Here is a 27,870-nt window from a genome sequence, read left to right on the forward strand (position 1 = left end):
ACAAATAGAAAGGTTAAAGGAAAACCAGAAGTGCCTCAGTTTCACACTCAGTGGGAAGAAAGCACTAAGACACACTGTTGCAAAGAGGTCTAAGAGGCTAAGGACTGAAAGACCACGTGAGCAGGCAACCAGGGCGCTGGTATTGATAAGAAAAAATTTGGTAAACAATAGGTGCTTAACAAAGTGGACTGAGAGGTGAATAAAAGAGAAAAATTAAATGTAAACTACTTTCACTAACTTTGGAAATGTTAAGAATCAGATCAGCAGCTTGAAGAGGAAGCACAGGTTTTTCAAAATGGGGGGTGGGGGGCAGGGAGGCAGATTTTAACATGTTTATAGGCTGATAAAAGGGGACCCAGGAGAGACTGAAGATAAAAGGAGAAAATACTATCGAAACAAAGAAAAGAAGTTAAAGAAAACAAGGTTGAGAGCACAAGTGGCAGGGTTGGCCTTGCAAAGGAAAAATATTTCTCTCAGAAGAGAGAAGGGGGTAAACTGGCACTGGTGAGTACCTACATGTTTGTTAGACAGAAGAGAGGGAAAGTCTGAGGAAATTGATGCTTCTGTTTCATGAAATAGGAAGCAAATCACCTGCTGAAAACTGGGGTCAGGATTGGGAAATTTGCAATTAATGGTATGTCTCACTCACCAGACTATGAAGTACTTGTTAACGGGGCTTGTCTTATTTCATTTTTTATCCTCAACCTAGCACACAGTAAGGGCTCAATAAATGTTTACTGACTGAATAGCTGGCACAACTATTAAAGGCCCACTTATGGCTCCAAGGCCAAAAAATAAACACTCCCCCCCAAAAAAACCTCCAATAAAGTCAAATATTAAAATGTTATATTGTTAATGGCTACATAAGGAAATCAACTGGCTGGCTGATTGACAAAACTGACATAGGGAATCAAATGACCAAAAATAATCAAGAATGCTGGTGGCTATATATAAACAAGCTACCAAGGATTCTTAGATAGGTAGGAAGGGAAGTAAAGGTATAGGCTGATGGGAAATGGGAAAGGCTGTCAAACTAACTTCAATTTCAGTTTCAAGGGGCCATGATCCAGATTCAATCATTTGAGACACAGGTTGGTATTAACTAAACGTAAAATATGTTGGAGCTAGAGCTTGGTTTCTAAATACCATTCTCCAATAAAAAGCACAAAGGCTCCTTGGAGAAATGGCTGATCTAGGGCTGGGGCAGGGAAAATACAATATGAGCCTGAAGCATCTTGTGTATCAGAAGGAAAGAAAGTGCTCAAAAAAATAAATGGATGTAGCCATATCAAGGGGACACAGAAGTCAACTTGAAAGCACTCCCAATGTCCAAAGCTGGGACAATTCCATCAAAATAGTGTATAATTGGATTATAACCACCCGCCTATAAAATAAATATACATGAGTACATGCTAGTTTAAATTAATGGAGAAGAGACAGTTTCCTCACAGAAGCTTAATTCCCACCAACCCCATTAACGGTGGCCTAGACTTAATTGCAAAGAATAGGGAAAGAGAAACAGTGGAGAAACCAAGCAAACACTACCTAAACCAGGTGTTGAAGGTTTTACCATCAGTAATGTCACGTGGTTATCACATACTCCTTGATAGGATGTGATGAGAAGGGCATTTCACCTGTGCACGTATTTTTTTAAAAAACCCTGTAAGCTCAGTCTAATAATGAGAAAAAAATCAGACAAATTCAGACTGGGGGATATTCTACAGAACATGGCCAATACTCCCAAAAACTGTCAAAGTCATGAAGAACAAGAGAAGACTAAGGAACTGTCACAGAGAAGACTAGGGAGACATATCAACTAAACGCAATGTGGTATCCTGCAATAGACCCTGGAACAGAAAAAGGCCAACAATGGATGAAGCCCATAAAGCCTGAGATTTAGCTAAAGTAATGTACCAGTGTCAGTTTCTTAATTTTGACAATGTACCATGACAATGTTAACAATGGAGAAAACTCGGGAAGGGGCATATAGAAACCCTCTGTACCATCTTTGCAACTTTCCTTTGAACTTAAAAGTATTTCGAATAAAAAGCTAAATAAAAAAAAAGTTGGGCCTGCCCCTGTTCCTCTAGGTCCTCCACATTTCTATGTAGTTGTGGCACACTGATTTGGTCATGAAACTCTTTACCCGGGAGTTAAGTGTTGGACAACTGCACTGATTAACATGTATGTAACAACAGTGTAGCTGGAAACCTTTGTTGGGTTTAGTATATGAAGTTATAACCATATTCTCCCCATTCCCAACCCTCTCAACACACCAGAGACATGGCTTTTTATTAAAAAAACTTTTTTTAATTGGTTTACAAAGGAGCTACAGACTACATTGAACTAATCTTTGTACAAAAAGGAAAAAAAAAAAAAAAAAAAAGCCCCAAAACACCCAGAGACAAAAGGTAGGGGGAGAGACAAGAAAGGAAGATACAAAAGAGCAGGAAGAAATTAAGACAAGAGATTAGCATCATACATACACAAGATCAAGGAGAAAAAAGAGCAAGAGAGATGAGAGAGCATTTAAAAGTTATTTCCCCACACAGCCCCGGTGATAATCGGATTGGAACCAACAACAAACACAGCATGAGATTATTAAGAGATTTAAAAAAGGCAACAGTGGTATGGAGACTGGTTATTGACAGTGTTAAGAGAGAGAAATAAACTTGTTTTAGGCACCAGAGACTGGAGCACTGCCCCTCCCTCCCAGAGGAGGAGAGACTCCGGAAGAGGAAGCAGGCCCTGGAGCAGCTGCCATTGGTGTGTGTAGATGTGGTCTCCTCAGGTCAACCTCAGCATGTTTTCCCAAAATCTTTGTGCCCTAGACTCTAGGTGAAAGCTATGGGATGCCACTGGGAGAAAGCAGTGATCAGAAATATGAAGACTTGCCCTTGTGCACACTGTTCAAGAGCAGCTGCTGGGAAAGTGGGGGTCTGGGTAGAGAATCCCATTCCTCTGTGGAGAAGGCACAGTGTAATTCCTGAAGGTGAGAAAGAGGAAAACACACACCCCAGGAGAGGTATCAACAAGGTCCTCACCACAGGCAGCCTCAGCCCCTTATGTTATGCTTTTTTTCGGATACTGAAGGGAGCTGAGGGACAATCACCATGCCTCTTCTTGCTCAGCAGGGACATGGAAGGCTGGGGTTGTTTGATAATGAGGAAAGGAGAAAATGGGACAAAATACTCATTTCCCTCAAATGAACATTGGGGAGGAAATCTTTTTGGGTTCGGGGAAGTCAAACTAGAGAAGACCTAGGAGGGGAATAAAGCCAGGGACTCCCATTTTTTTCCCTTTCCCAGACTCCAATCTAAGGCAAGTGAGCTAAATCTGGAAGAGGGAGTAGGAATTTAAGCTTAAGGCTGCTTCATGTCCTCCTGGGGGCTGGTGTTTAGGGAAGGCAGACAAAGAAAAGAAACAGGTCAACCTCAAAGCTGGTCTGCTCATCCTCCTAGATGAGGTCTGTACCCCAGGAGTAGAGCCAAGAGAGGCACCACAGAGCACACAGGCTCCTAAACAAAAGTAATAACCTACCCATACTTTATCAGCAGTTTTCAAAAGCAATGTTTTCCGGGATTGGAGAAGTGCCATATCCTCCTCCCTTTCCCCAAAGCTACTGCTGCCACCTTTCATCCTTGCACATAAGTTACTGGCTCTCTTCTAAGGGAGATGAAACTCTGAGATTTCACATTTCTCCTCCCAACTCCAAGAGGCTACTCAGCTTTGAATAGGGGAAAGGAGAGTTATGCAAAGGGCCCCTCACTTGAGGCAGCTAGACTATCCTCATTTCCTTGGTACCTGGATCAGAACTCCTTTGATCTGATCCCAAGGTCCAAAAGGCATCAGGGTACTTACAATTGAATGAAAACTTTAAGTAACTAGCACCAGGGCTCCCCCAAAGCACAAAAGGGGCCTGATTAATACCCTCAGAAGAACCCCTCAAAAGGTATATAAATTTATTGCGTCCTAGCAAAGATCTGCAGCTTCCAGTATTCACACAATGTGAAGATATTAACAATACAAAATATATTCTGAAGTCAAACATCTGCAGTTCATAGTGCTTTCTCAGATTTGTTAAAAAAATACAATGCTTAGTTTCCTATATAGGATATACAAAAGCAAAAAATATATATATGTATATAGTAGAAATAAAATCAATCAGCCATAGTAATTTACAGCCTTTGTCTCTAACCCTCCCCCAATCATAATCTTTACCCCACACTTCAGTCTATACTTTCTGGGATCAAGAGTTCTATCTATTCTGAACTCTGAGAAATGTCTGTTAAATTGCATTCTGCATAGCACCCACAAACAGGGTGCCAGTTGGGAAGTCCCTGAAGGAAGATGGTGTGGGCTGTTACTGCTCTGGGTAAAAAGTCAGACAGTCAAATGATAAGCAGATAAATGTGACTGGGCAACCTGAACGGACAAGGGAATAATATTACCACTCCTCTGGGCACCCCGCACCCCACAAGATTTGGTCATTAAAAGGTTAAATAAAAAAGCAACTCTTGAAAAAAATTTAGAATCAATAGCCTGTCAGTTACATTAATTTCTTCTGGCAAAAAGTTCAGGGAAAGGGACTTTCATCAATAAACTCCTGACTCAAGGAATGTGGGCTCCTAACTTCCTGTGGAAAAGACTGAGTGACTTACTGCTGCTGGGAGACAAAAGCAGAAGCTGCTTCAGTTTTAGGGCCAAACAAGATACTGGATCTGGAGCTTCCTTGGTGAGAAGGAAATAGGGCAAGTGGAAAGAACTGGATATAAATTCACTCGTGCTAATGAATGGAGTTGAGGGTAAACCAGCATTCCATTCCAGAGAAAAACATCATCAAATAACCTTCTAAAAGCTTGTAGGCTTCAGCATCATTAAGCTAGTTTATATCTAATAACTTCATACTGGGGAAGATTCCATTCCTTGAAATGCTCTAGCAAAATACTACACACTTCAGTGAGTTATCCTGCCCCTTTTCTCCAGAAGATGCCTATGAACATGATTACAGACATAAAATAACAGGTTCTGAGTTCTGCCTTTCAGAGGGAACAAAGGGTGCGATAAGTGGCTGGGCATGGATAACTTCTACTTCTGGGCATGGATACTTCTGGGCATGGATAACTGCTACAGTATTAATAGAATTTGATCTGGGGAAAAGTTCCTTGCAATACTTCCTGTGTTAAAAACAGTATTAAGTCTGCAGAGAAAGGACCAAATGAAGTAAACTTTTGTTTAGAATGTTAAGTTATTGTATTTCAGGTTAAACAACAACACAAACTTACCCAAACCCTAATTCGGATAGATTTTATATAAAATATATAGTAGAATTATAGCATCATCTATTTGTAGTCAAGGTAAATAGATTCATGAAAGGAACTAGGACTCTGCTATAAATCCGGATGTTGGTTTCACTTTCAAACACAAAAATAGTTTCTTCTTTTAAAAGTGCAGTAGAATATCCCCCATTCATAATTGTAACTAATTTAGCAAAAGCAAAGAAATGACCTCAGGAACATACCCAGGTTTTAAGATAGATTTCTAGGTAATGGGCCTGAAAGGCATTTGATCTGAATTTATTTTCCAACAATTTCAAATATTAATTTCTCATCTGTGTGTAGATATATACAGGCACAAACACACATTCACACACAGTCATACACAAACACTTCACTTTCTATCAGATTAGGGTAATTTTTTATTGCAGGTCTCTTATAGTATTGGCTAACAGAAAACCTATCCCCAACCTAACAGATTACACACATACACACAGCCATTTCCACACTTCCTCACAGTGAAAAGCTCTCTGACAAGATACCAGAAGGTCGAGAGAGACAATGTTTTAATGGCTGGGCCTTGAGGACAACTCTGGTTGCATTTAAATCTCAGTGCCAAATGCACTAAGAGTTCCCTGCCGCTATAATTTTTGGATCAGTCTCTTCAGCAATCAGGCCACGGAGAAAGCAGGATGTTTTTTCCTGATCTCTCCTATAAACCACAGTGGTAAGACAAGATTTCTTTTTGTTCTGGGCTATCATTCCCATGATCGTGTGTGCTTCCTTTCCCCTTAGGAACCACCCAAGGAAGAGTTAAGGGAAAAGATCAAAGAACCACTGCCTTGCCACTGGTCCATGCTCTGGAGTTTTGCAGAATGGAAACCCAGAACAGGTTCATTGGCTGATGCTCCTTAATAACATAATGGGAAAGAAACTACTGGGGATGTTCAAAAGAGGAAGTGTATTTCCTTTCAGAATGTGAACTCAGAAGCCCACACATCAAAGCTGAGAGCTACCTTGGAAGACAGTTGTACAAAGGTCCAAATAATCCACTAACTCCTGAACTGGACTACTTGAGTCACTTCCGCTTCTGAGCACATCATTTTCCTATTGAAAGCCCCTACCTATTATTTGACCATCTTTTCACAGTTTATATAAACTGATCCCAGATTATAACCTTCAAAGGGTCTCTTGTACAATTTCGTAGAAGGACTTCTGATTCTTGATGCTTAGAGCAGCTAATGAAGAGAGAGGTGCCTTTGACTCTCCAGCGCCAAGAGGGTGCCTGCGTCAGTAGTATTTTGAACACTCTCTTCACAGCTACCTCAAGCATTTGCCTGAGCTTCAAGGCTACTCTATTCTGCTGCTGGGACTAGGGACTTTAAAAGAACGACAGAAGTGCCTCATCCAGGGACCACTACCAAAAACAAAGCATGAAGTGATCAGGTAAGAGAAGGGGAGACAGAAATGGTTGAGTCAAGGAAGGAGTGCAAGAAGCTGATCCCAAATTAAAAGACAAAATTAAGAAAGGAAAACATTATGTATGTATATATAAACTAAAAGCAGAGCATATAAATGCTTAATCTGGTGGGAAGCCAAGACAACATCTATAGAAAATCTTGATGTGTCACAACAAGGCTCAGCCATAAGGAAATAAGGCAATATAAAAAAAAAATGACCAAGTTATTTTGGTCACAGAATGGTCTCCTTCCTCCTCCCAGCCAACCCCTGCAAATGCATCTCTATATATCTTTTATATATATATATATATATATAATATAGAATCTGCTTTTTGTTAAAAAGTATTTCAATGATCATATATATTTATCAAGGCATGATGGCTTTAGGAAAGGGGGGATCCATCATGGGGGAGCTGAGAAGGGAAATGCAGGAAGTGGAGACTGGGGTAAGAAGTGTTAAGAAACTGTTTGGGGTCAAACAAATGCTCATCAAAGGGTGGCACCAACAGAATTTTCACTAATGTTTCCCACTTCAAGGAGGTACTGATGATACAGGTGGATGCCAGGACCCCATCTCTTCTCTTGTATCCCTCCCCCAATTCTTCCCACCACCATGCATTTTTAATGCCTCACGGCTCTCTCTCTCCCACATGTCTCTTGGACCCATGCTACCTTGCATCCCAGGGTTGATGGGTATGGCCCATATGTCTCTGGCCCCGGGTGCCTGATCTCAGAAGCCATTGCCACTGATATTAATGGACTGCAGATCTGCCACCTGCATGACGTTGATGCCACTGTTGGCAAGACGGGCAATACCCTCTGGACAGATGGCCTCCATGGCTACCATGTTGGTGGTGATGAGGGCCGAAGGGGTGGAAGTGCCGCTGCCTTCTGAACCTGCCCCACTGTCCAGGGGCAAAGTGCCCACACTTAGGGCTACACCTGGGCCTCCCTTCTTATTCTGGTGGGTCTTAATATGCTTTGACAGGTGGTCACTCCTCATGAAGCGCTTGGGACACTCAGGGCAGGCAAATTTCTTCTCACCTAGGTAAAGGAAGAGAAAGAAGATGAGAAACTCACATCTCAGGAAGCCTTGTCCAATTCACTGCTTTCAAACTATATAAGGCAGAATAAAGCTAGTCCTAGAAGGTGATTACAAACAAGAAAAACCTGGTGACTATCTTTTGCCTTTTGGGGGAACAAAAAATAAGTAAAGGCTGGGGAATACTCAGAAAGGAAGGAGTATAGCAGAAAAGTAAGGCAGGACCTTCAAAATCCCACTCAAAAGCTAGCTCCTTCCTTCTTAAGGGTTTTCCAGATTAACTCCAATTCATGATCCATACAATCAGTTTCAAACATAAGTTGCTCAGAAATTTTAGTTATTTCATAGATATATTTTGTGTCTTTTTCTTTTTTTGACTTGAAATGTTAGAAATTTCTTTATTATTACTCATTAAGCATCAGCTTAATACTGCGGAAATTTCAAATCGCCCCCCAACCCCAAATTCTTGATAAAGAGCTCTTTTAGTAAAGACACGCTCTCTTCTCTCCTCTGTATAAAACTTTACAAAATAAAGGCAAAGAACTGTGTACATCTTGCTGTAAATGCTGCCCATAGCTGTGGAGACAGTGTCTTCCCAAGGCACCCTTTACTGTCCAGGTCCTGAAAGACTCTTGTTCATGAACTGTCTCTTTGCAAAGCAAGTCCACCACTTGCTATGTTTATCTTCCTGAGGGTCAAAAACTTTCTCACAAAGTCTCAGTCCAGTCTCTTGCCTCAGCTGTTGTAAGCAGGCCCTCATCACTTCATCTTCCTGTTTGTTTGCAGGTTTGGCATAAATTGCATTAAGTGGAAAACCAGGCTCTCCAGGAATGGGAAAATTAGTGATTCCCAGCGTATACATTTCTTTCTCGCCTTGGCTTTTAGAATTGCAATTTTCTGAGTTTCTTTAGACACTGAGAAATGTAAAGAGTTATATATATCAAGATCCTATCAGCTTCATTCTTAATTTCATAGTTTTTGAAGAAGACATTGGCCTTGAAGTAACAGATAGCTTCATCCACAATATCTGTATCTTTTGTCTCTCTAGGAGTGGGTCCTTTGAAGTGACTTCTGATAGGCAACAGTGCCATGATTCCAATGAGTGTGGTGTCAGGGTCCATGGGGGAAGAGTGGTAAGCCGGCATCTTGGAGGCACCCAGGTTTCAACCCCAATGAGGAGGATCGGGTTAGAGCACGGTGCTATTTTGTGTCTTTTTATTCTGGTCTATTACTACCTCTCCCTTCCCCAAGTTCCTGCTCACCTGTGTGTGTGCGTTTGTGCCTCTGTAACTCGTCCGAACGTGTGAAGCGCTTCCCACAGTATGACCAGGTACACATGAATGGCCTCTCGCCTGTATGCCAGCGCAAGTGTGCCCGTAGGTGTGAGGTCTTGCCATATACTTTGCCACAGCCTTGCATATGGCAAATGTGCTGTTTCTTCTTGCCAGGATCCCCAGAGCCCCTGGAAGCGAGAACACAACTATTCATCATTCATTCTAGAGACAAAAATGAAAGAATCACAAAGTATACATCATAATTACTGGATCCACTCAAAACTAATCCAAACTTTTATTTAAAAAAAAAAAAGCCCTCTCTTTAGTATCAAAAGATAAATCTTTAGTTGACTCGATGTTTGATGTTTGAAGAGATAATCATTCTCAAGGTGACTTGTGAAATGTGAGAGGCATTTTCTTATATTTTTCTGGAAGTTAAGTCTCAATACAAGCATTTTCCATGAGAACTACTGTGAATATGGTGACATGGTGATATTTTTGGCTGGGAACTTACTTAATGAACAAAGCGTCTCTCCATTTAAGCACTTGGTGGAGAACTTTAACGAAAACATAATATTTTACAACTATAGAACTTTTCTCCTAGAATAAAGGTCAAGAGCCAAACAGTAAAGATTAAAAGCTGAAAAGAGGGCTTCCCTGGTGGCACACTGGTTAAGAATCCACCTGCCAATGCAGGGGACACAGGTTCGAGGAAGATCCCACGCGCCGCGGAGGAACTAAACCCGTGCACCACAACTACTGAGCCTGCGCTCTACAGCCCACAAGCCACAACTACTGAAGCCCATGTGCTGAGAGCCCACGCTCCGCGACAAGAGAATCCACTGCTATGAGAAGCCCACGCACCGCAATGAAGCGTAGCCCCTGCTCACCGCAACTAGAGAAAGCCTGCGCAGCAACCAAGACCCAAGGCAGCCAAAAATAATTTAACAAACAAACACAGAAACTGAAAAGACAGCAATATCAGAGACTTCAGTGGAAAAGGATGATGCGATGGATAAAAGTCAAAAGAGGGGAAATAAGGACCCTAACTAATTCAAGGTATGTAAAAAAAAATATTCCCTATATGGAGCAAATCCTAAGCTCCTCTCAGGAAATCAGCTCTGAAATGTTTTTGCCAAACCAATTTGTACCATGTGTGAACCATTAGTGGGCACTGGGGAGATTTCCAAGAGGGATTTTTCTTGGGTTTTAACAGCACATATTAGTGGGGCATGGGGAGGGGGAAACCAACACTAACAGAAATGAAATCATACTTAGGTAGAAATCACAGAATTTCCTTCAAAAACTTAAATCCACTTTAAGCTTTGTGAGAGGGAAACTCTATTGTATTCAAGTGCTTTTGATGCAAGTTTTTCCTGTAATATAGGGTAACCTACAAAGAATTCAAATTATTTCTTGTTTTGGTACATTTCTTATTTTTGTGCTTATTTTTAATGGAACAAAACTTTAACAGATTTTTTTCAAAGGCATTTAAAAAACTATGTGACTTTTGGGCTTCCCTGATGGTGCAGTGGTTAAGAATCTACCTGCCATTGCAGGGGACATGGGTTCGAGTCCTGGTCCAGGAAGACCCCACATGCCACGGAGCAACTAAGCCCGTGTGCCACAACTACTGAGCCGGCGCTATAGAGCCCACGAGCCACAACTACTGAAGCCCGCATGCCTGGAGCCTGTGCTCCACAACAAGAGAAGCCACTGCAATGAGAAGCCCGCGCAACACAATGAAGAGTAGCCCCCGCTCGCTGCAACTAGAGAAAGCCCCCGTGCAGCAACGAAGACCCAAGGCAGGGGCTTTCCTGGTGGCACAGTGGTTAAGAATCCGCCTGCCATTGCAGGGGACATGGGTTTGAGCCCTGGTCCGGGAAGATCACACATGCCGTGAAGCAACTAAGCCTGTGCACCACAACTACTGAAGACCGCGTGCCTAGAGCCCGTGCTCTGCTACAAGAGAAGCCACCGCGATGAGAAGCCTGCGCACCACAATGAAGAGCAGCCCCCGCTTGCCGCAACTAGAGAAAAGCCCACGCACAGCAACGAAGACCCAACTCAGCCAAAAATAAAATAAATTTATTTTAAAAAAAAGACCCAATGCAGCCAATAAATAAATAAATTTATAAAAAACTATGTGACTTTCTATTCTCTTTCAAAATCAGTGACTTGAAAAAAAGTAACTTGGAGCTCTCCAGAGATAATACTGAATAGCCAGTACACTAATGAGAAAATTCGTCAGAATTCTCTTCTGTAGGACATATTAGATTCCTTGATGGAAGAATTTTCTACCCAGAATAAGTATTTTTATCAATTTTGAGAGAAAAAAAGATTATGGAAAACTCATGATTTTCACACAGCCACTGTAAAAAATCATTACAGTAGGTATGTTTCTTTTTCTTTGCCAGGCTGTTTTATAAGCTATCTTGTTAGGGGACTTCCCTGGTGGAGCAGTGGTTAAGCATCCGCCTGCCAATGCAGGAGACACGGGTTCGAGCCTTGGTCCGGAAAGATCCCACATGCTGCAGAGCAGCTAAGCCCGTGCACCACAACTACTGAGCCTGCGCTCTAGAGCCTGCGAGCCACAACTACTGAAGCCCGTGCACCTAGAGCCCATGCTCCTCAACAAGAGAAGCCACCGCAATGAGAAGCCTGTGCACCACAACAAAGAGTAAACCCCACTCGCCACAACTAGAGAAAGCCCGCGTGCAGCAACGAAGACCCAACACAGCCAAAACTAAACAAATAAATTTATTTAAAAAAAAAAAAGAGTTGAAAAGGATCAGAGCTGGAACCAAGACCCCATATATAATCTAATCAAAAGCACTGTGCTGTCTCTGATTCCTTTGCAACACTGCCAACACTTAAAAATTTTTTAAAATAACCCTTTCTTTTTACCTCCAAGTCTATTAATTTTTCTTCTTTATACTCTTAAGAGATTGGCTGAGTCAACTTACCTTCCTTCACTATCTTTACAGTAGGGGCAGGTGCATGCTTCCCGCCGGGTCCTCCGACCAGCTTGGGGTTGGGGATCTGGGCTGTTCTCTCCTTCCTCTCCACCTGTTGGGTCATCATGTATTCCATCACCACCAGCCCCATGGAGGCCAAGCTGAGCTCCATGATCACCTGAAATTAAGCGAGTAAAAGGGTCAAGGTGGGAAGTAGGGGAAGTCGTCACAGTCGCAGGCATCTCAGTGACACTTCACTTTTACAGCACCATTTCTTCAAAACTTTGAAGTCACATTCACTGATACTGCCCATACTTGAAATCTCAAGAATCAGAGTTGAAGAGACAAAGAGCCAATAAGTCTATGAAAACATTCTCACTCAATTTTTAAAATGCAACTCTATTTATAATAGACTTGTAATTTTTCACCTACCAGGTTACAAAAAGTTAAAACTCTAATAATGCACAGAATTGGCAAAGGATACAGGGAAACAGGCATTTTTATATACAGGTGGTGATAAATTAGTACAAACTCTTTTTTTTGCTGTGCCATGCAGCTTGCAGGATATTAGTTCCCCAACGAGAGACTGAACCTGCGCCCTCAGCAGTGGAAGTGCGGAGTCCTAACCACTGGACCACCAGGGAATTCTCAGTACAACCTTTCTGAAGGCCAATTTGGCAATATTATTAAAAATTTAAGTGCACATCTTCAAAGAAATTTCACTTTGAATCAGCAATGTCCTATGGATATATTCACGAGTACACAAAGATATGTGACAGTAATGTTTTCTGTAGCTCTTTAACAACAAAAACGGAAAAAAATCAAAATGTACACCAGTGAGGAACTAATTAAGTAAATTACGATAAACTTATGCAATGGACTACTATACATGCATTAAAAAGAATGAGATAAAGTTCTGTACTGTTATAGAAAGATGTACAACAAATCTCTTATTCATTCCCAGAACTAAAGTGCTATGGAACCAACCAAATGGAAGTGACTAAAAATAAGACTTCAAGGGATTCCAAACTAGAAAACATACAAAACCGGAAAGAGGAAACTTCCTAAAATGAGCAAAAAATTGTGCTGAATATTCAGCGGGAAATAGTACATGTACATTATAAATTTTAACACAAAGAGAAAAGGAAAGAGCTGAGGTCAAAGTTAATTTTTTCTTTTTTTTCTTTTGGCCATGCTGCGCAGCATGACAGAATCTTAGTTCCCCAACCAGGGACTGAACCCACGCCCCTTGCAGTGGAAGCACAGTCTTAACCACTGAACTGCCACGGAAGGTCCTCTAAGTTAATTCTGTGTAGCTAGATATACACCCCAGGAAAGTTTCGGTTTGGGATTGGATGCTTTTCAGAATGCTACAAAAAGGAAGAAAATATCGTGCATACAATCTATTATGTTACTTGATGTCATTTCCTTTTAAAGATAAATTTGTGGACTTCCCTGGTGGCACAGTGGTTAAGAATCCACCTGGCAATGCAGGGGACACGGGTTCAATCCCTGGTCCGGAAAGATCCCACATGTTGTGGAAGCAACTAAGCCCGTGCGCCACAGTTACTGAGCCTGCCCTCTAGAGTCCGTGAGCCACAACTACTGAGCCCACGTGCCACAACTACTGCAGCCTGTGTGCCTAGAGCCTGTGCTCTGCAACAAGAGAAGCCATCACAATGAGAAACCCGTGCACTGCAATGAAGAGCAGCCCCCGCCCGCATGCCGCAACTAGAGAAAGCCCACGTGTAGCAACAGTCCCAAAGCAGCCAAAAATAACTAAAATTATTTTTTAAAAAATAAATAAAGATAAATCTGTATGAATCACTATAATTTCTGTCCTGGTTAAATTAAAATAGATAAATGCTACAAAGCTCCAGGCCAGTGTTTCTCAAACTTTTTAAACTTGCAACCCACAGTTAAAATATATATATGACACTGTGACCTAGTACATAAACATGTAACTGAAACAAGTTTCACAAAAAATGCTTACCCTTATGATAAGCAGGGTATTCTGAAATTTTCTAGACTCTATTTAAATTTTTTTTCCTTAATGCTGGTCATGACCCAGTATATCGATTTTATGAGTTACTAATGGGTCACACTTGACATTTTCAAACACCGCCGCTCTAGGCCAATAGACAGAAGCAATGTTTTAAAGGAATACATAACATTCTTTTCAAGCTTTCAAATCTATCAATAAGCATTCACCTATGAAAGCACCTTGTAAATAAGTTAATGACTCTATTCATATTTAAGATTCCAATAATTGGAGAGTGTTGAAATGGCCAGCTTTGTTTTATCTATTTTATAAAGAAGGAAACTAAATAAACGGGGTAGGTCAGACTTAACATCTAGAAACCTAGGCTCTTAACTTTACTTCTGTACCTAAAATCAACTCTTTTCAGCTCATCTATGTAATTTCGAGTCACAATACCTAATAAGCAGCTCTCTTTGTACTTTCTTTCTCACTCTACCACTTCTAAGCACCAGCTTATTGCATTAAAATAAATTTAATTTGAATATTTTGAGATTTTCATGATACTGGCAGAACTAAAACTGGGAAGTACTGGAGTACAGGTTAAGAACAAGTTTTGAAGTAAGACAGATCCTAAATATGAGCCCCTACACTATGATTTGATTTGCTTTTCTGGCAGTGATCGAGTAACTTCTCTAGTTATCAATTTCTCCATCAGTAAAATTGGGATGAAATCTTAACAATCTCATAAAGTTATTGTGAAAAACAAATGAAATAATACATGTAGGGCGCTTAGCATAGTATCTGTCACATAGCAAACATTCAATACATTGTAGCTATTACTATTAGGAAAATATCTTGTGGAAAAAAGATAGTGAGAAATCATGGAATAAGATACACCAGTATTTCACATAATCATTCCACCTTAAAATTGTATGTGTTACTGAGTGGAAACTCCCCCTAGTGGGGATGGAGAATTTATCCTTTAAAATAAGCCAAACAGCTCAGCAGACAAGACAGGATGCTAGTTAGTATTGCCAGTGGTTACCTACCAAAAATTACCTTCAGAAGAGAAATTTATAAAACTGTAGATCCAGCTATCTATAATAAGTCTTTAGAAATAAGACAAAACTGTGGTGTATATCAGCAGATCATCTTCTTTGATCTATTTTCCAAGCTAACCTAACTCCATTAAAATTTGAGAAGCAATTCATTAATCCCCAAAGTTCTCCCTTGTCCCAATCAACTGGAAAGAGGCAAATCTTTCTCCATTTTATTGAAACATAAGAATAATATTCAAGATAGGCATAATACACTAAATAGGAACACAGAGAAATACTTAGATATCAGGACTACTAAAACTAAATCTCTAACCCTCTTTTCAAATTCTTATGAAATGGACAGTCAAAAATTAACATCCTCCTGGACCCCCACAATGATTTCAAATTTTTTTAAAATAAGAAAACTGAGAATGGGCTTAGATAAAATGAACAATTTTGAATTTCATTTAACAAAAAGAACGGATAAAATGTCAACAAAGCATCAACATCAGACCAAAATCTGTTTCCTGCCTCTTTTAATAACAGTTTTAGAAAAAGAACAGTTTTATCTTAAAATGTGGCACTGGTTAAGCAATGAAATAAATTATGGATTTTCCTTTCCATGATTAAAATAACTAGTAAACCAAAGGCACAGTTTAATGACAGTCTTGCCCAACCCAGTGGTTGCCTCTAGCATCAGTTTCTGAAATAGCTATGGTAGTTACACACTTTTTTAGTTTCCTCAAAGTGAAGAAGTGTGCTGAAGTCATGAACTTTCAAGACCACCACATGGTAAGTCAAACACCCTATTCTTCTCTGAGAAAAAACTTGGGTAATACTAAAATAAGATGAAATAAGAACCTCCTCAGTAATTTTCAGAAGGGTGGTTCCCATACACTTCCCTATTTATCTGCTTTCTGAAATGATTTTGGGAACACTGTGTTCTTTAACTTTAATTCAGTAAGTATTAATACAGTAAGACTAAAACTTTACAACTATACCTATATTAAACACACACTGGGTTTTCTGAATATGTTTCAATTTACACAACAGATATAACTCAAAGAAGCATATCTCAGACCACGAAGTGTTTGTGTCTTTTCAGCCATGTTGAAACAGAATATTGGTAACACCACTTATGCGTGAGGAACAGGTATCCAGAATATGTCCCCAAATCAAGAAATAAAAACATCTCTAAGGACCTCCCTGGTGGTCCAGTGGGTAAGACTCTGTGCTCCCAATGCTGGGGGCCCAGGTTCGATCCCTGGTTGGGGAACTAGATCCCACATTCCACAAGTAAGAGCCCACATGCTGCAACTAAGACCCCACATGTTGCAACTAAGACCTGGTGCTGCATTAAAAAAAAAAAAGTCTCTAGTAACAGAAATAGATGATTCACAATACATAAGGATCCAGGGATTGAACCAAAGCCCCCAGTAGTGAAATTCCTAACCCCTGGACTGTCAGGGAATTCTCCTTTATATTTCTAAACAATAATAATTTTATTAATCTAGTTTCCCAGTCCAAACAAAGTATATTAGAGGTAGAAAATTAGAGAAAAAGGAATAGAAGAATCATACCTTTAATGGCACAAAAACTGACAACTGGGAGTGATATATATAAATGACCCATAAATCCATCCCTATATTGACTATTTGGTTACTCTTGAAGTACAGTCTAATGTAAAAGAGATAAGATAAATGCTTGATTCTGTCAATTAGTAGTTTTTAAAATAATGAGTTGGTTTCCTAGACTCCTTAAAAAGTGACTAACGGGGCTTCCCTGGTGGCGCAGTGGTTGAGAGTCCGCCTGCCGATGGAGGGGACACAGGTTCGTGCCCCGGTCCGGGATGATGGCTGGGCCCGTGAGCCATGGCCGCTGAGCCTGCGCGTCTGGAGCCTGTGCTCCGCAACGGGAGAGGCCACAACAGTGAGAGGCCCACGTACGGGGGAAAAAAAAAAAAAAGTGACTAATGAGTTCTCCTTTTCTTAAAAATCAAGTTTCCTGAGATACAATTCACATACAATAAAAATTCACCCTTTTAGTAAGTTTAGACCAGGGTTCTCAAACTGGCACCATTATACTCCCCAGGAGACATCTGACAATATAGGCATTTTTGATTTTCATGTTTGGCATCTAGTGCTGCTAAATATTCTACAATGCATAGGACAGCTTTGCTCCTCCCCCCCCCAAATAATTACCTGGATCAAAATGTCAATAGTGCTGAGGTTGAGAAACTATGCTTTAGGCAAATGTATACAGTAAGTAATGTAACCACTAATAAAGCATGATACAGAATATTTCCACCACCTCAAGTAGTTCCCTTAAGCCCCCCCCATAGTCAGTCTTTTTTGCATTGATATGAACTCATGGATTTAAACATATTTGATGCTTCTATCCACTGCAGTTATTTTTCTTACTGATGCTCAAGCTATCCTGCACTTGGCCACAGAAACATCAAGTTGGCTCCTTTGTTCTTTGACAAGATGTCTCACATTTGATATTAATTTTCTGCTCTAGATCTAGAATCAGCTATTTCTTCAAGTATTCCTAGTTTCTTTTCATGGGAAATTAGTATTCAGGTACCGTAATCTGGTCCTCTATTTGAAGCTCTAGTAGATTCCACAGGAAGGGATCATGTGAACACTCTTTCCTTTATTCTTACATGTTAGTGATCTTTATACTTGGAGGTCTATTTGTCTGAACAGAAAATTCTTGGTTGTTGTTTTATTTCCTTGATTCTCTTAAATGTTAATCCATTGCATTCTAACACTAAACATGCTGTCAAAAAGTCTAGTGAAAATCCATTTTCCTTCATTTGTAAGTGATTAGGTCTTTTTTTGCTAGGATGCCCAAATGTCATTTTTCTTTAAAGTCCACCAGTTTTAATAGACTATGTCTCAGTGTTGGCCATTCTGGGTCGATTTCCCCAGGCACATTTTTAAATTTTTAAAATAAATTTATTTATTTATTTAAATTATTTGCCTGCATTGGGTCTTTGTTGCTGTGTGCCGGCTTTCTCTAGCTGCGGCAAGCAGGGGCTACTCTTTGTTGTGACGTGTGGGCTTCTCTTTGCGGTGGCTTCTTTTGTTGCAGAGCATGGGCTCTAGGTGCACAGGCTTCAATAGTTGTGGCACATGGGCTCAATAGTTGTGGCTTGTGGACCCAAGAGCACATGCTCAGTAGCTGTGGCTTGTGGGCTTAGTTGCTCCACAGCATGTGGGATCTTCCTGGACCAGAGCTCGAACCCGTGTCCCCTATATTGGCAGGTGGATTCTTAACCACTGTGCCACCAGGGAAGTCCCTCCCAGGCACATTTTGGGAAAGTTTTCTTTCTGTCCCATGCATTTGGCTGTTTTCTTCCTCAGGAACTTAGTTAAGATGAATGTTGGTTCCTCCTTGCCTATATTTCGTATCATTTCTTCTCAAACTCCTTTACTTCTTTTTTTTGTAATTTATTTTTATTTATTTATGGCTGAGTTGGGTCTTCGTTGCTGTGCGCGGGCTCTTTTCTCTAGTTGTGGTGAGCGGGGGCTATCCTTCGTTGCGGCGTGTGTGCTCACTGCGGTGGCTTCTCTTGTTGCAGAGCAGGGGCTCTAAGCATGCAGTCTTCAGTAGTTGTGCCTCACAGGCTCTAGGGCGCGGGCTCAGTAGTTGTGGCACATGAACTTATTTGCTCTGCAGCATGTGGGATCTTCCTGGACCGGGGATCGAACCCATGTCCCCTGCATTAGCAGGTGGATTCTTAACCACTGTGCCACCAGGGAAGTCCTTCTTTTTTTGCTTTCTTTTATTTTAAAAGCTTCCCTCCTTCTATTAAATATAACAAATTAATTGCTTTATTTTGTGTTTTTTGAGTCATATTTGTTGTCATTTTTTGATGTTCCTTTTATTTTCATCTTTATTTCTGAAATGATTTTTTCCTCTTATTTCTAATTTTTTTGTGTGGTCCATCAGTTCTCTTTTCAAATTCTCCTTTTCTCCAATCACCTCAATTCTGATATTTTCCTAAATAGAAGGTAAACTTCCATCATTTCCTAAATTAGTTCATTTTCAATTTTCATCTGTTTGGTGAGCATGTCTTTCCAGGAGCCTTCCACTGCCTTAGGGAGTTTTTCTGCTTCTTTCTGTTGCTGCTATTGCTATCTTTTGCTAATAGTAGTTGTACATGGATTCAAACTCATTTTTAAACTTAAGTGAGTTTTCCTGTAATTTTGTGAGGAAGGGGTATGAGCCAGGATGGGTTTTTCTAAGCTTCATGGCTTTAGAGATTTTCTCTTATTTTTGAAAAGTGACTAACAAACAAAACACAAAACAAAAAACATACAACTCTTCCTTCTTTCTACCCTCTGCTCTTTCTCTGACTTTTACCTTGTCCTTTTCTTTGTTCCTGTCTTGCTCAAAGTAGATTCTACCCCTAGAAGTTTCTCTCAGTGCAGTTTTGCATTAGAACTTCAGTTTGTTAATTTCAAAAGTTGCCACAGTTTATCTCCATTCCCTCCTACACACCCTCTAAGGGCAGAACCCCTTCCCAGTTTCAGTTACTATTCTAGATGTTTCTCCAGTGAATACCTGTTGGTGATTTAGAGGTTCTCCTGTTCTCAGGGCCATCAGAAACCCTGTTGCCTTCCCTCTGCTTCCTTCCCTTCACAAATGCCAATAATCAAAGATCTATAGTTCACTGCAGATACAAGGTTTGATTGTAAAGTTTTTGGTTTTGCTGTCCTAGTTTCTCTAGCTATTGTAATTTTTTTTGTTTTGGAACAATTTTAGATTGATAGAAACATTACAGAGATACTTCAGAAAGTTCTTGTATATTCTTCTTCCTTTAATGTTAACATCTTACATAACCAAGGTACATTAGTCAAAACCAATAAATTAATATTGGTATAATACTAGTAACTAAACTGTAGACTTTACTTGGATTTCACCAGTTTTTCACTAATGTCCTTACTCTCTACCAGGATCCTATCACAATACCACATTGCATTTAATTATCACGTGTCCTTAGGCTCCTCCGATCTGTGACAGTGTCTCAGTCTTTCATGACCTTGACAGTTTTGAAGAATACTGGTTGGTATTTTGTAGAATGTCCCTCAATTCGGATTTGTCTGATGTTTTCTCATTAGACTGGAGTTATGGGTCTTGGAGAAGAATACCACATAAGTGAAATGCCCTTCTTATCACATCATATTAAGAGGTACATGATATCAACATACTCTGTTTTTAGGAAGAAGATCCAGGAAGATTTAAAAAACTGGCTGCCATTACGTTCCCACAATTTTCAGTAAATAATCTTTTGAAAGTTTTAAAATAAAAAAAGAGGGCTTCCCTGGTGGCGCAGTGGTTAAGAATCCACCTGCCAATGCAGGGGACACGGGTTCAAGCCCTGGTCCAGGAAGATCCCACATGGCGCAGAGCAACTAAGCCTGTGCGCCACAACTACTGAGCCTGCGCTCTAGAGCCCGCGAGTCACAACTACTGAAGCCTGTGCGCCTAGAGCCCGTGCTCCGCAACAAGAGAAGCCACCACGATGAGAAGCCCGTGCACTGCAACAAAGAGTAGTCCCCTTTCAACTAGACAAAGCCCGCGCGCAGCAACAAAGACCCAACGCAGTCCAAAATAAATAATAAATAAAATAAATAAATTTTTAAAAATAAAAGAAACAAAGAGTCATTCATCTAAAATAATTATTTAGGTGGACTCCTCATGCTCTATGTGTGGTCAGTGGTATGTATATGTATGTGCACTAGGCTATGGCACTCAATAGCAGATACTAATTCTTTTTTTTTTTGGCTGCTCTGCGCAGCATGTGGGATCTTAGTTCCCTGACCAGGGATCAAACCTACGCTCCCTGCATTGTTAGTGCGGAGTGTTAACCACTGGATCACCAGGGAAGTCCCAGCAGATACTAATTCTTGTTCCCAGTTTTCAATCTCTCTTTCTTTCTGCCTAAAAGCCACCTGATTTTTGTTCAGGGTAACAGTGTGCCAGGTTAAAAATATTCTCCTTCCCAGATTCCCTTGCAGATCAGGAGTAGCCAAGTAACAAGGTTTTGGTCAATCAGGTATAAAACAAAATTGCTAGATAAGACTTTCAGGAAACCTCTTTAATTGGGAACAACTAGGCTTGCTTCCTCCTTTATCCTGTCTGGAAAGGTCACAATGACCCACAGTGGAGTAGCTGCAAGCATGGCAATTGTCCCACACTAAGGCAAAAGTAAACGTGGCAGGGGTTCCTACTGTTACCTGGAGATGCCACACCAACTTTGGACTCACTATCTCCAGATTTCATATTATATGAGAAAAATAAACCCCTATCTGGTCAAGCCACTGCAATAGGTTTTCTAGTACATACAGCTAAATGCATTCCCTAACTACAAAAAAAAAAAGGAAAAAAGAAAAAGGGAATTATGTTTTCTTAATGTGAGTCATGACTACATTGGGCATAGAAATTTTTCTTGACTGCAATCTGTATCTCAGTATGTTCTACCAGTATTCTGTGTCACTATTTTGTGTGACTCAAATTGATGAGAGTCTTTAATTTTCTTTGTCCAACTCCCAGAACTATGCAGTAAGTGGGTAAGCATGTAACAAAAAATTCTGATGATAATTTTGTATTAAACTAGACCACATAAGAATAGAGAATGGGCAACAGAAATTTATTTCCTTCTGCTCCAGAATGCAAGCCCTTGCTAATTCACCGGTAACTTGTGCTCTATAAAAATCCATATATACACCTGGCTTCTAAATTTATTTATTACACATTGAATCTTTCCTGTTTTAAAATTACAACATATTTTACACACACACACACACACACGCATGTATAAGTTATAGGCTTTACTACATATAAACTTACTTAAGAGCTTATCCCTATAGTGCCTTATACCACCATGTGGACTTCCTAAAGGCAATCTGTAGAAATGTTTATCAATTATTTACTGTCTATTGCTCCAGGTACTATACAAAGCTCCAAAGATTCAAAGAAATAGTTCTCACTGTTGAAAAGCTTGTAGTTCACTAAAAAGAGAAACAGATAATTTCAAAATAATAATACGAACGTTACAGTAAAAGCCATCCAAAAGATGTTCCAGAATTGAAAAGGGTAATTTCTCCAGTCTGGAATTTCAGAGAAGGCTTGCTTCCTAAAGGAACTGAGATTTGGGCCAAACTTCAAAGAATGCATAGGAGTTAGCCAAGTGAAAAATGTTGGCAAGGGAAGGGCATCCCAGGCACAGGGAAGACTATGAGCAGCATAAAGGAATGTAGTGGAGTGTGGGATGATGGTGGAGTAGAGAAGATGTAGGTGGAGAGATGAACTTCAGAACAGATGATATTATTAGATGCAAGACAGATATTTAAATGACTAATTTTTTAAAAAGGTGATGGTAGATAGAGTATGGAGAGATAAGCACTTTCATACAACTGCTAGTAGCATGACTGCACAAAAGCATATGTCAGGGAAACAGCACGGTGTGTGTAGGGCATGTTGGCAATACAGACCAAGTCTATAAGATAGAGTGTCTATATAGACCAAGTCAATATAGACCAAGTCTATAAGATATAAGTGACTAATGTTTAACCCAGCAAGTATACCTCTAGGAATAAGGACACGTGCCAGATATTGTATCAAGCTCTGGCGATAGATATAATCCTGGCCATTATAGAGCTTCCCAGCTTCATTATCTCACTGGGAAGACACAAAATGAAATCAACAAGTATAATATCTGTCCTATAATTTGTATATTAAAGTACTAATAAAACACTCTAATAAGAGAAGTATTAGAGTTGGGAGGGGGACTATTAGAAAGAAAATAGTGGAATATTCTGGGCTATTTCATTAGATAATGGTGAGAGATAATAAAGGTCTAAAGTAGGGCAGTGGTTCCAGTAAAGAGTAAGGCATGGATAAAAAAAGTATTTAGGGGCTTCCCTGGTGGCGCAGTGGTTGAGAGTCCGCCTGCCGATGCAGGGGACACAGGTTTGTGCTCCGGTCCGGGAAGATCCCACATGCCGTGAAGCGGCTGGGCCCGTGAGTCATGGCCGCTGAGCCTGCGCGTCCGGAGCCTGTGCTCCGCAATGGGAAAGGCCACAACAGTGAGAGGCCCATGTACCACAAAAAAAAAAAAAAAAGTATTTAGGATTTAAAAGAAAGCAGGATTTAAGCGGCTGAATACAGGGAACTTCAAAGTTTCTGGGATATAACTGAAAACAGCAAGACTGCCAGGGATATGAACAAAAGACAGGCAACAAGCATTTTTAAAGATTTTTTGAAGATACAGACTAAGGGACTCATTAAAACTAAATAACCCAGGGAATTCCCTGGCAGTCCAGTGGTTACGACTCCGTGCTTCCACTGCAGGGAACCAGGGTTTGATCCCTGGTCAGGGAACTAAGATCCCACAAGCTGTGCAGTGCAGCCAAAAAAACAAAAACAAAACCAAAAACTGAATAACCCAGTAAATTCACTCCTAGGTATATAATCAAGAGATATAAAAACATGTCCACACAAAAACTTGTACACAAATGCTCAAAGCAGCATTAGTCATAATAGCCAAAAAGCAGAGACAACCCAAATGTATATCAACTGATGAATGGATAAACAAAAATCGGTATACCCACACAATGAAATATTATTTGGCAATAAAAAAGAATGAAGTACTGATACATGCTACAACATGAATGAACCTTGAAAACATTACGCTAAGTGAAAGAAGCCAATCCCAAAAGACCATATATTGTATGATTTCATCTATAAGAAACATTCAGAACTGGCAAGTACATAGAGATGGCAAGTAGATTAGTGACTGTCTTGGACTGGGGATGAGGAACGAGAATGGGGCATGATAGCTAATGGGTCAAGTGGTGTTTCTTTTTGGGGTGATGAAAATGTTCTTAAATTCGAATTGTGGTGGTAGTTGCACAATTCTGTGAATATACTAAAATCCACTGAACTGTACGTTTTAAATGGGTGAATTATAGAGTATATGAATTATAGCTCAATAAAGCTGTTTTAAAAAGCAAACTATAGTTCAAAAAGTTCTTTTTTAAAAAAGGAAGGAAGGAAAAAAGAAAAGGTTCAAAGGGGAAAAGTGAAAAGAAAAAACCTACACTGTCAGGGATGAGGGGTACCACAGGAATAGGGAGACAGAAAATATTTATTTTTTATTTATTTTAATACAATAAATCTTTATTTCATCTCTGTTGTGTGCCACACACTAAATTTAGGTTCTACGGTCAAGGACCCAAACTCTAGTGAGATAAAACACAAGACAGAAAAAGGTATCTCTAGCTGCCTTTTTTGCTCTGGATGTCAGGAAGCTGAGAGACAAACCATATGTTCAAAGTAACTTTAGATATTGAAGTTACAATATCACACCCTTGTCACACTTCAAAAATAATTCTGGGCAGATAAAGTACAATGTTTACAAAAATGTCTGGAAAGAAAGACTGGAAAAAAATTTAAAAACACTAATATTGGTTTCTTTAAATGATGGGTTGACTTCTTTATATTTTTCATATTAAACAGAATGAAAAATAAAGGGAGGGAGGGGAGTTAAATACACACACACACATATATTTAAATATGAAAAGAAAACAATTATCAAACTTTTAGGGACTTCCCTGGTGGCACAGTGGTTAAGAATCCACCAGCCAATGCAGGGGACTCGGGTTCGAGCCCTAGTCCGGGAAGATTCCACATGCCGTGGAGCAACTAAGCCCGTGAGCCACAACTACGGAGCCTGCACTCTAGAGCCCATGCTCCGCAACAAAGAGTAGCCCCCACTCGCTGCAACTAGAGAAAAGCCCGCGCGCAGCAATGAAGACCCAATGCAGCCAAAAATAAATGATTAAAAGACAAAAACTTTTATAAGGCATAGACCGTAGAGATCTATGTTATGATTTTTTGAATTCATTAAAGAAACCACAAAAGAAAAGATCAATTCATTTGACATACAAAAATAAAAAGCTTCTGTATTAGAAAAAGCCAGTAAGAACTTGAGGAAGTTATTTTCAGCAAATGAATTTCTTTATTTAAAGAAAGAGCTCAGGCAAGTTCCTAAAAATATTATCATGCCAGTAGACAAATCAACTGGTATAATCTGTAAACAAGCAGAAGGAGGGCTTCTCTGGTGGCACAGTGATTAAGACTCCGCCTGCCAATGCAGGGCACATGGGTTCGAGACCTGGTCCAGGAAGATCCCACATGTCCCGGAGCAAATAAGCCCGCGATATGTGAGATCTACTGAGCCTGAGCTCTAGAGCCCGTGAGCCACAACTACTGAAACCCGTGCGCCTAGAGCCGCTGCTCTGCAACAAGACAAGCCACCGCAATGAGAGGCTCAGGCACCGCAGCGAAGAGTAGCCCCCGCTCACCACAACTAGAGAAAGCCAGCACACAGCAACGAGACCCAATGCAGCCAAAAATAAATAAATAAATAAATTAAAAAAAAAAAAGAACCCGCCTGCCAATGCAGGGGACATGGGTTCGAGCCCCGGTCCGGGAAGATCCCACATGCCGTGGAGCAACTAAGCCTGTGCACCACAACTACTGAGCCTGTGCTCTAGAGCCTGCGAGCCACAACTACTGAGCCCCTGTGCCACAACTACTGAAGCCTGCGCACCTAGAGCCCGTGCTCCACAACAAGATAAGCCACTGCAATGAGAAGCCTGCACACCACAACAAACAGTTGCGCCCGCTCGCTTCAACTAGAGAAAGCCTGCGCACAGCAACAAAGATCCAATGCAACCAAAAATAAAAAATAATAAATAAACAAGGAGAAGGAAAAATATTCAACCTCACTAATAAGCAAAAACATAACTTATCTGGGGAAAGGTCAGAGTCCATAAAAATGCTCATCATTGAAAAAATCCAACTATGGAAAAAGTCATTTGAACAGACACTCATCAAATTATTTACAACAGCAATAGAAGAAATGAATTAAAATGTAAATAAACTGTTCAGGTAACCTGATGGACTACTAGGCAGTCAGTAAAATTTATGATTAATTAAAGTATAACAATTTAGACAATATGCTTATGCTATATTACCAAACAAACGAAGAAACACATTACATGCATACTAAGAAAAAAAGCTATGCTAAAGAAACACTAGGTTGGCTGCAAAGTTTGTTAGGGTTTTTCCATAGGATGTTACAGAAAAATCCGGACGAACTTTGTGGCCAACCCAATACATACATTAAAATTTATATAGAATAGAGCAAACACCAAATTGGTGACTGTAATGGGAAGTGCTATTAGTTTTGTTTTTCCCCTTTCTCCTTCTCATATTTTCTATAGTGTAATTATACAACTTTTATCGTTAAAAACACCGACACAGTGAAAACAAAAATCAGCCTATGCATCTCCCCACTTTTTGGTATATTAACAGTGTTTTACAGTGTTTTTTTTGGTTTGTTTCAATATATTTGGCTGCACTGGGTCTTTAGTTGCGGCACTCAGGATCTTCATTGCCACATTCGGGATCTTTTAGTTGCGGCATGTGAACTCTTAGTTTCAGCATGTGGGACCTAGTTCCCTGACCAGGAACTGAACCCAGGGCCCCTGCTTTGGGAGCGTGGAGTCTTAGCCACTTGGACCACCAGGGAAGTCCCTATTTTTTTTTTAATTTATTTTATTTTTTAAGTGGACCTGAAATTATCAATGTAGAACTTTTTTTTTTTAATTGGAGTATAGTTGCTTTACAGTATTGTGTTAGTTTCTACTGTACAGCAAAGTGAATCAGCTATACGTATACATATATCCCCTCTTTTTTTGGATTTCCTTCCCATTTAGGTCACTGCAGAGCACTGAGTAGAGTGCCTTGTGCTATACAGCAAGTTCTCATTAGTTATCTATTTTATACATAGTATCAATAGTGTACATATGTCAATCTCCATTACAGCGTTTTTTAAAAATTGGTTCTTCACATTGCAGAAACTGCAGTCTTCCCAAAGTACAGGGCATCAGCACAATGATTGCAAAGGCTCTCACCAGTAGGTGTCGCTGTAACTAAGTGATAGGTGTTTTAAAAGCCCACCCTCCCAGGGAAGTGTTGAGGAGCAAGAAAAAAAGAGGGGAAAGGCATGCAGTGTACGCACAAATTTTAAATGGGACCATTTGAAGAATTGTAATTCAGATGTGTCTCCATCAAAACTACATTTTTTTCCCCCAGTTTTGGTAATGCTTCCTTAACTAAACACTCTCTGGTTTTACATTATCCATCGTCAATCCAAAGGTACACATTTCCTTATTTTTCATGTCCAAGAAAACTAAGGATTTGAAAATTTGATCATTAGTAACATACCAAAATTCTTATAAATTCCAAGACTTTCACTTACTTCCTATCTCTGTCAACATCATTCCATAGTGAAAATTGTTTTTCAAGACAGAGAAATGAACTAAAATTGCCTTATCTTTCTGCCAGCTCTCACCATAGTGATAATTTCCTGGGAAAGGGACTCACTTTAACATCCCTCGCAAACTAGCTATAATTACCTATTATTATTCAGACTGTTATGATTTAAAATTCATTTAAATATATAATATATACCAGAGGAAAGCTGTGAGAAGGAGCATAAAGCTTAAGAGAATATAGTTGGGAATTCTCTGCTGGTACAGTGGTTAGGACTCTGTGCTCTTACTGCTGAGAGCCCAGGTTCAATCCCCAGTCAGGGAACTAAGTTTTAAATTCTTATTAAAATTTTTTTTTGGCTGGGCCGTGCTACTGCAAGTCACACGGCCCAGCCAAAAAAAAATTTTAATAAGAATTTAAAAAATAATAAAAAATTTTAAAAGACACCCTTTTTAAAAAAAAAGAGAGAATACAGTCATTTGGTTT

General features: G+C 40.0%; 1 protein-coding gene and 1 pseudogene across 2 annotated transcripts in view; both read right to left on the bottom strand.

Moving 5' to 3' along the window:
* Positions 1-719: 719 nt before the first annotated feature.
* SP1 (Sp1 transcription factor) overlaps positions 720-27,870 on the bottom strand; it is a 47,293-nt gene continuing 20,142 nt past the window's right edge. Inside the window, exons 4-6 of the mRNA XM_079938371.1 lie at positions 12,019-12,187; positions 9,041-9,240; positions 720-7,780 (exon numbers count right to left, since the gene is read on the bottom strand). Of these exons, the coding sequence (XP_079794497.1) occupies positions 7,467-7,780; positions 9,041-9,240; positions 12,019-12,187 (683 nt within the window). The 3' untranslated portion in view covers positions 720-7,466. The remainder of the gene's footprint in view (positions 7,781-9,040; positions 9,241-12,018; positions 12,188-27,870) is intronic.
* Positions 7,790-9,030, bottom strand: LOC307194917 (actin-related protein 2/3 complex subunit 3-like; annotated as a pseudogene). Its single transcript has one exon. The product of its transcript is annotated as an actin-related protein 2/3 complex subunit 3-like (transcript).

The sequence above is a fragment of the Stenella coeruleoalba genome (assembly GCF_951394435.1).
Source record: "Stenella coeruleoalba genome assembly, chromosome: 11".
In the NCBI taxonomy this organism is placed as follows: Eukaryota; Metazoa; Chordata; class Mammalia; order Artiodactyla; family Delphinidae; genus Stenella; species Stenella coeruleoalba.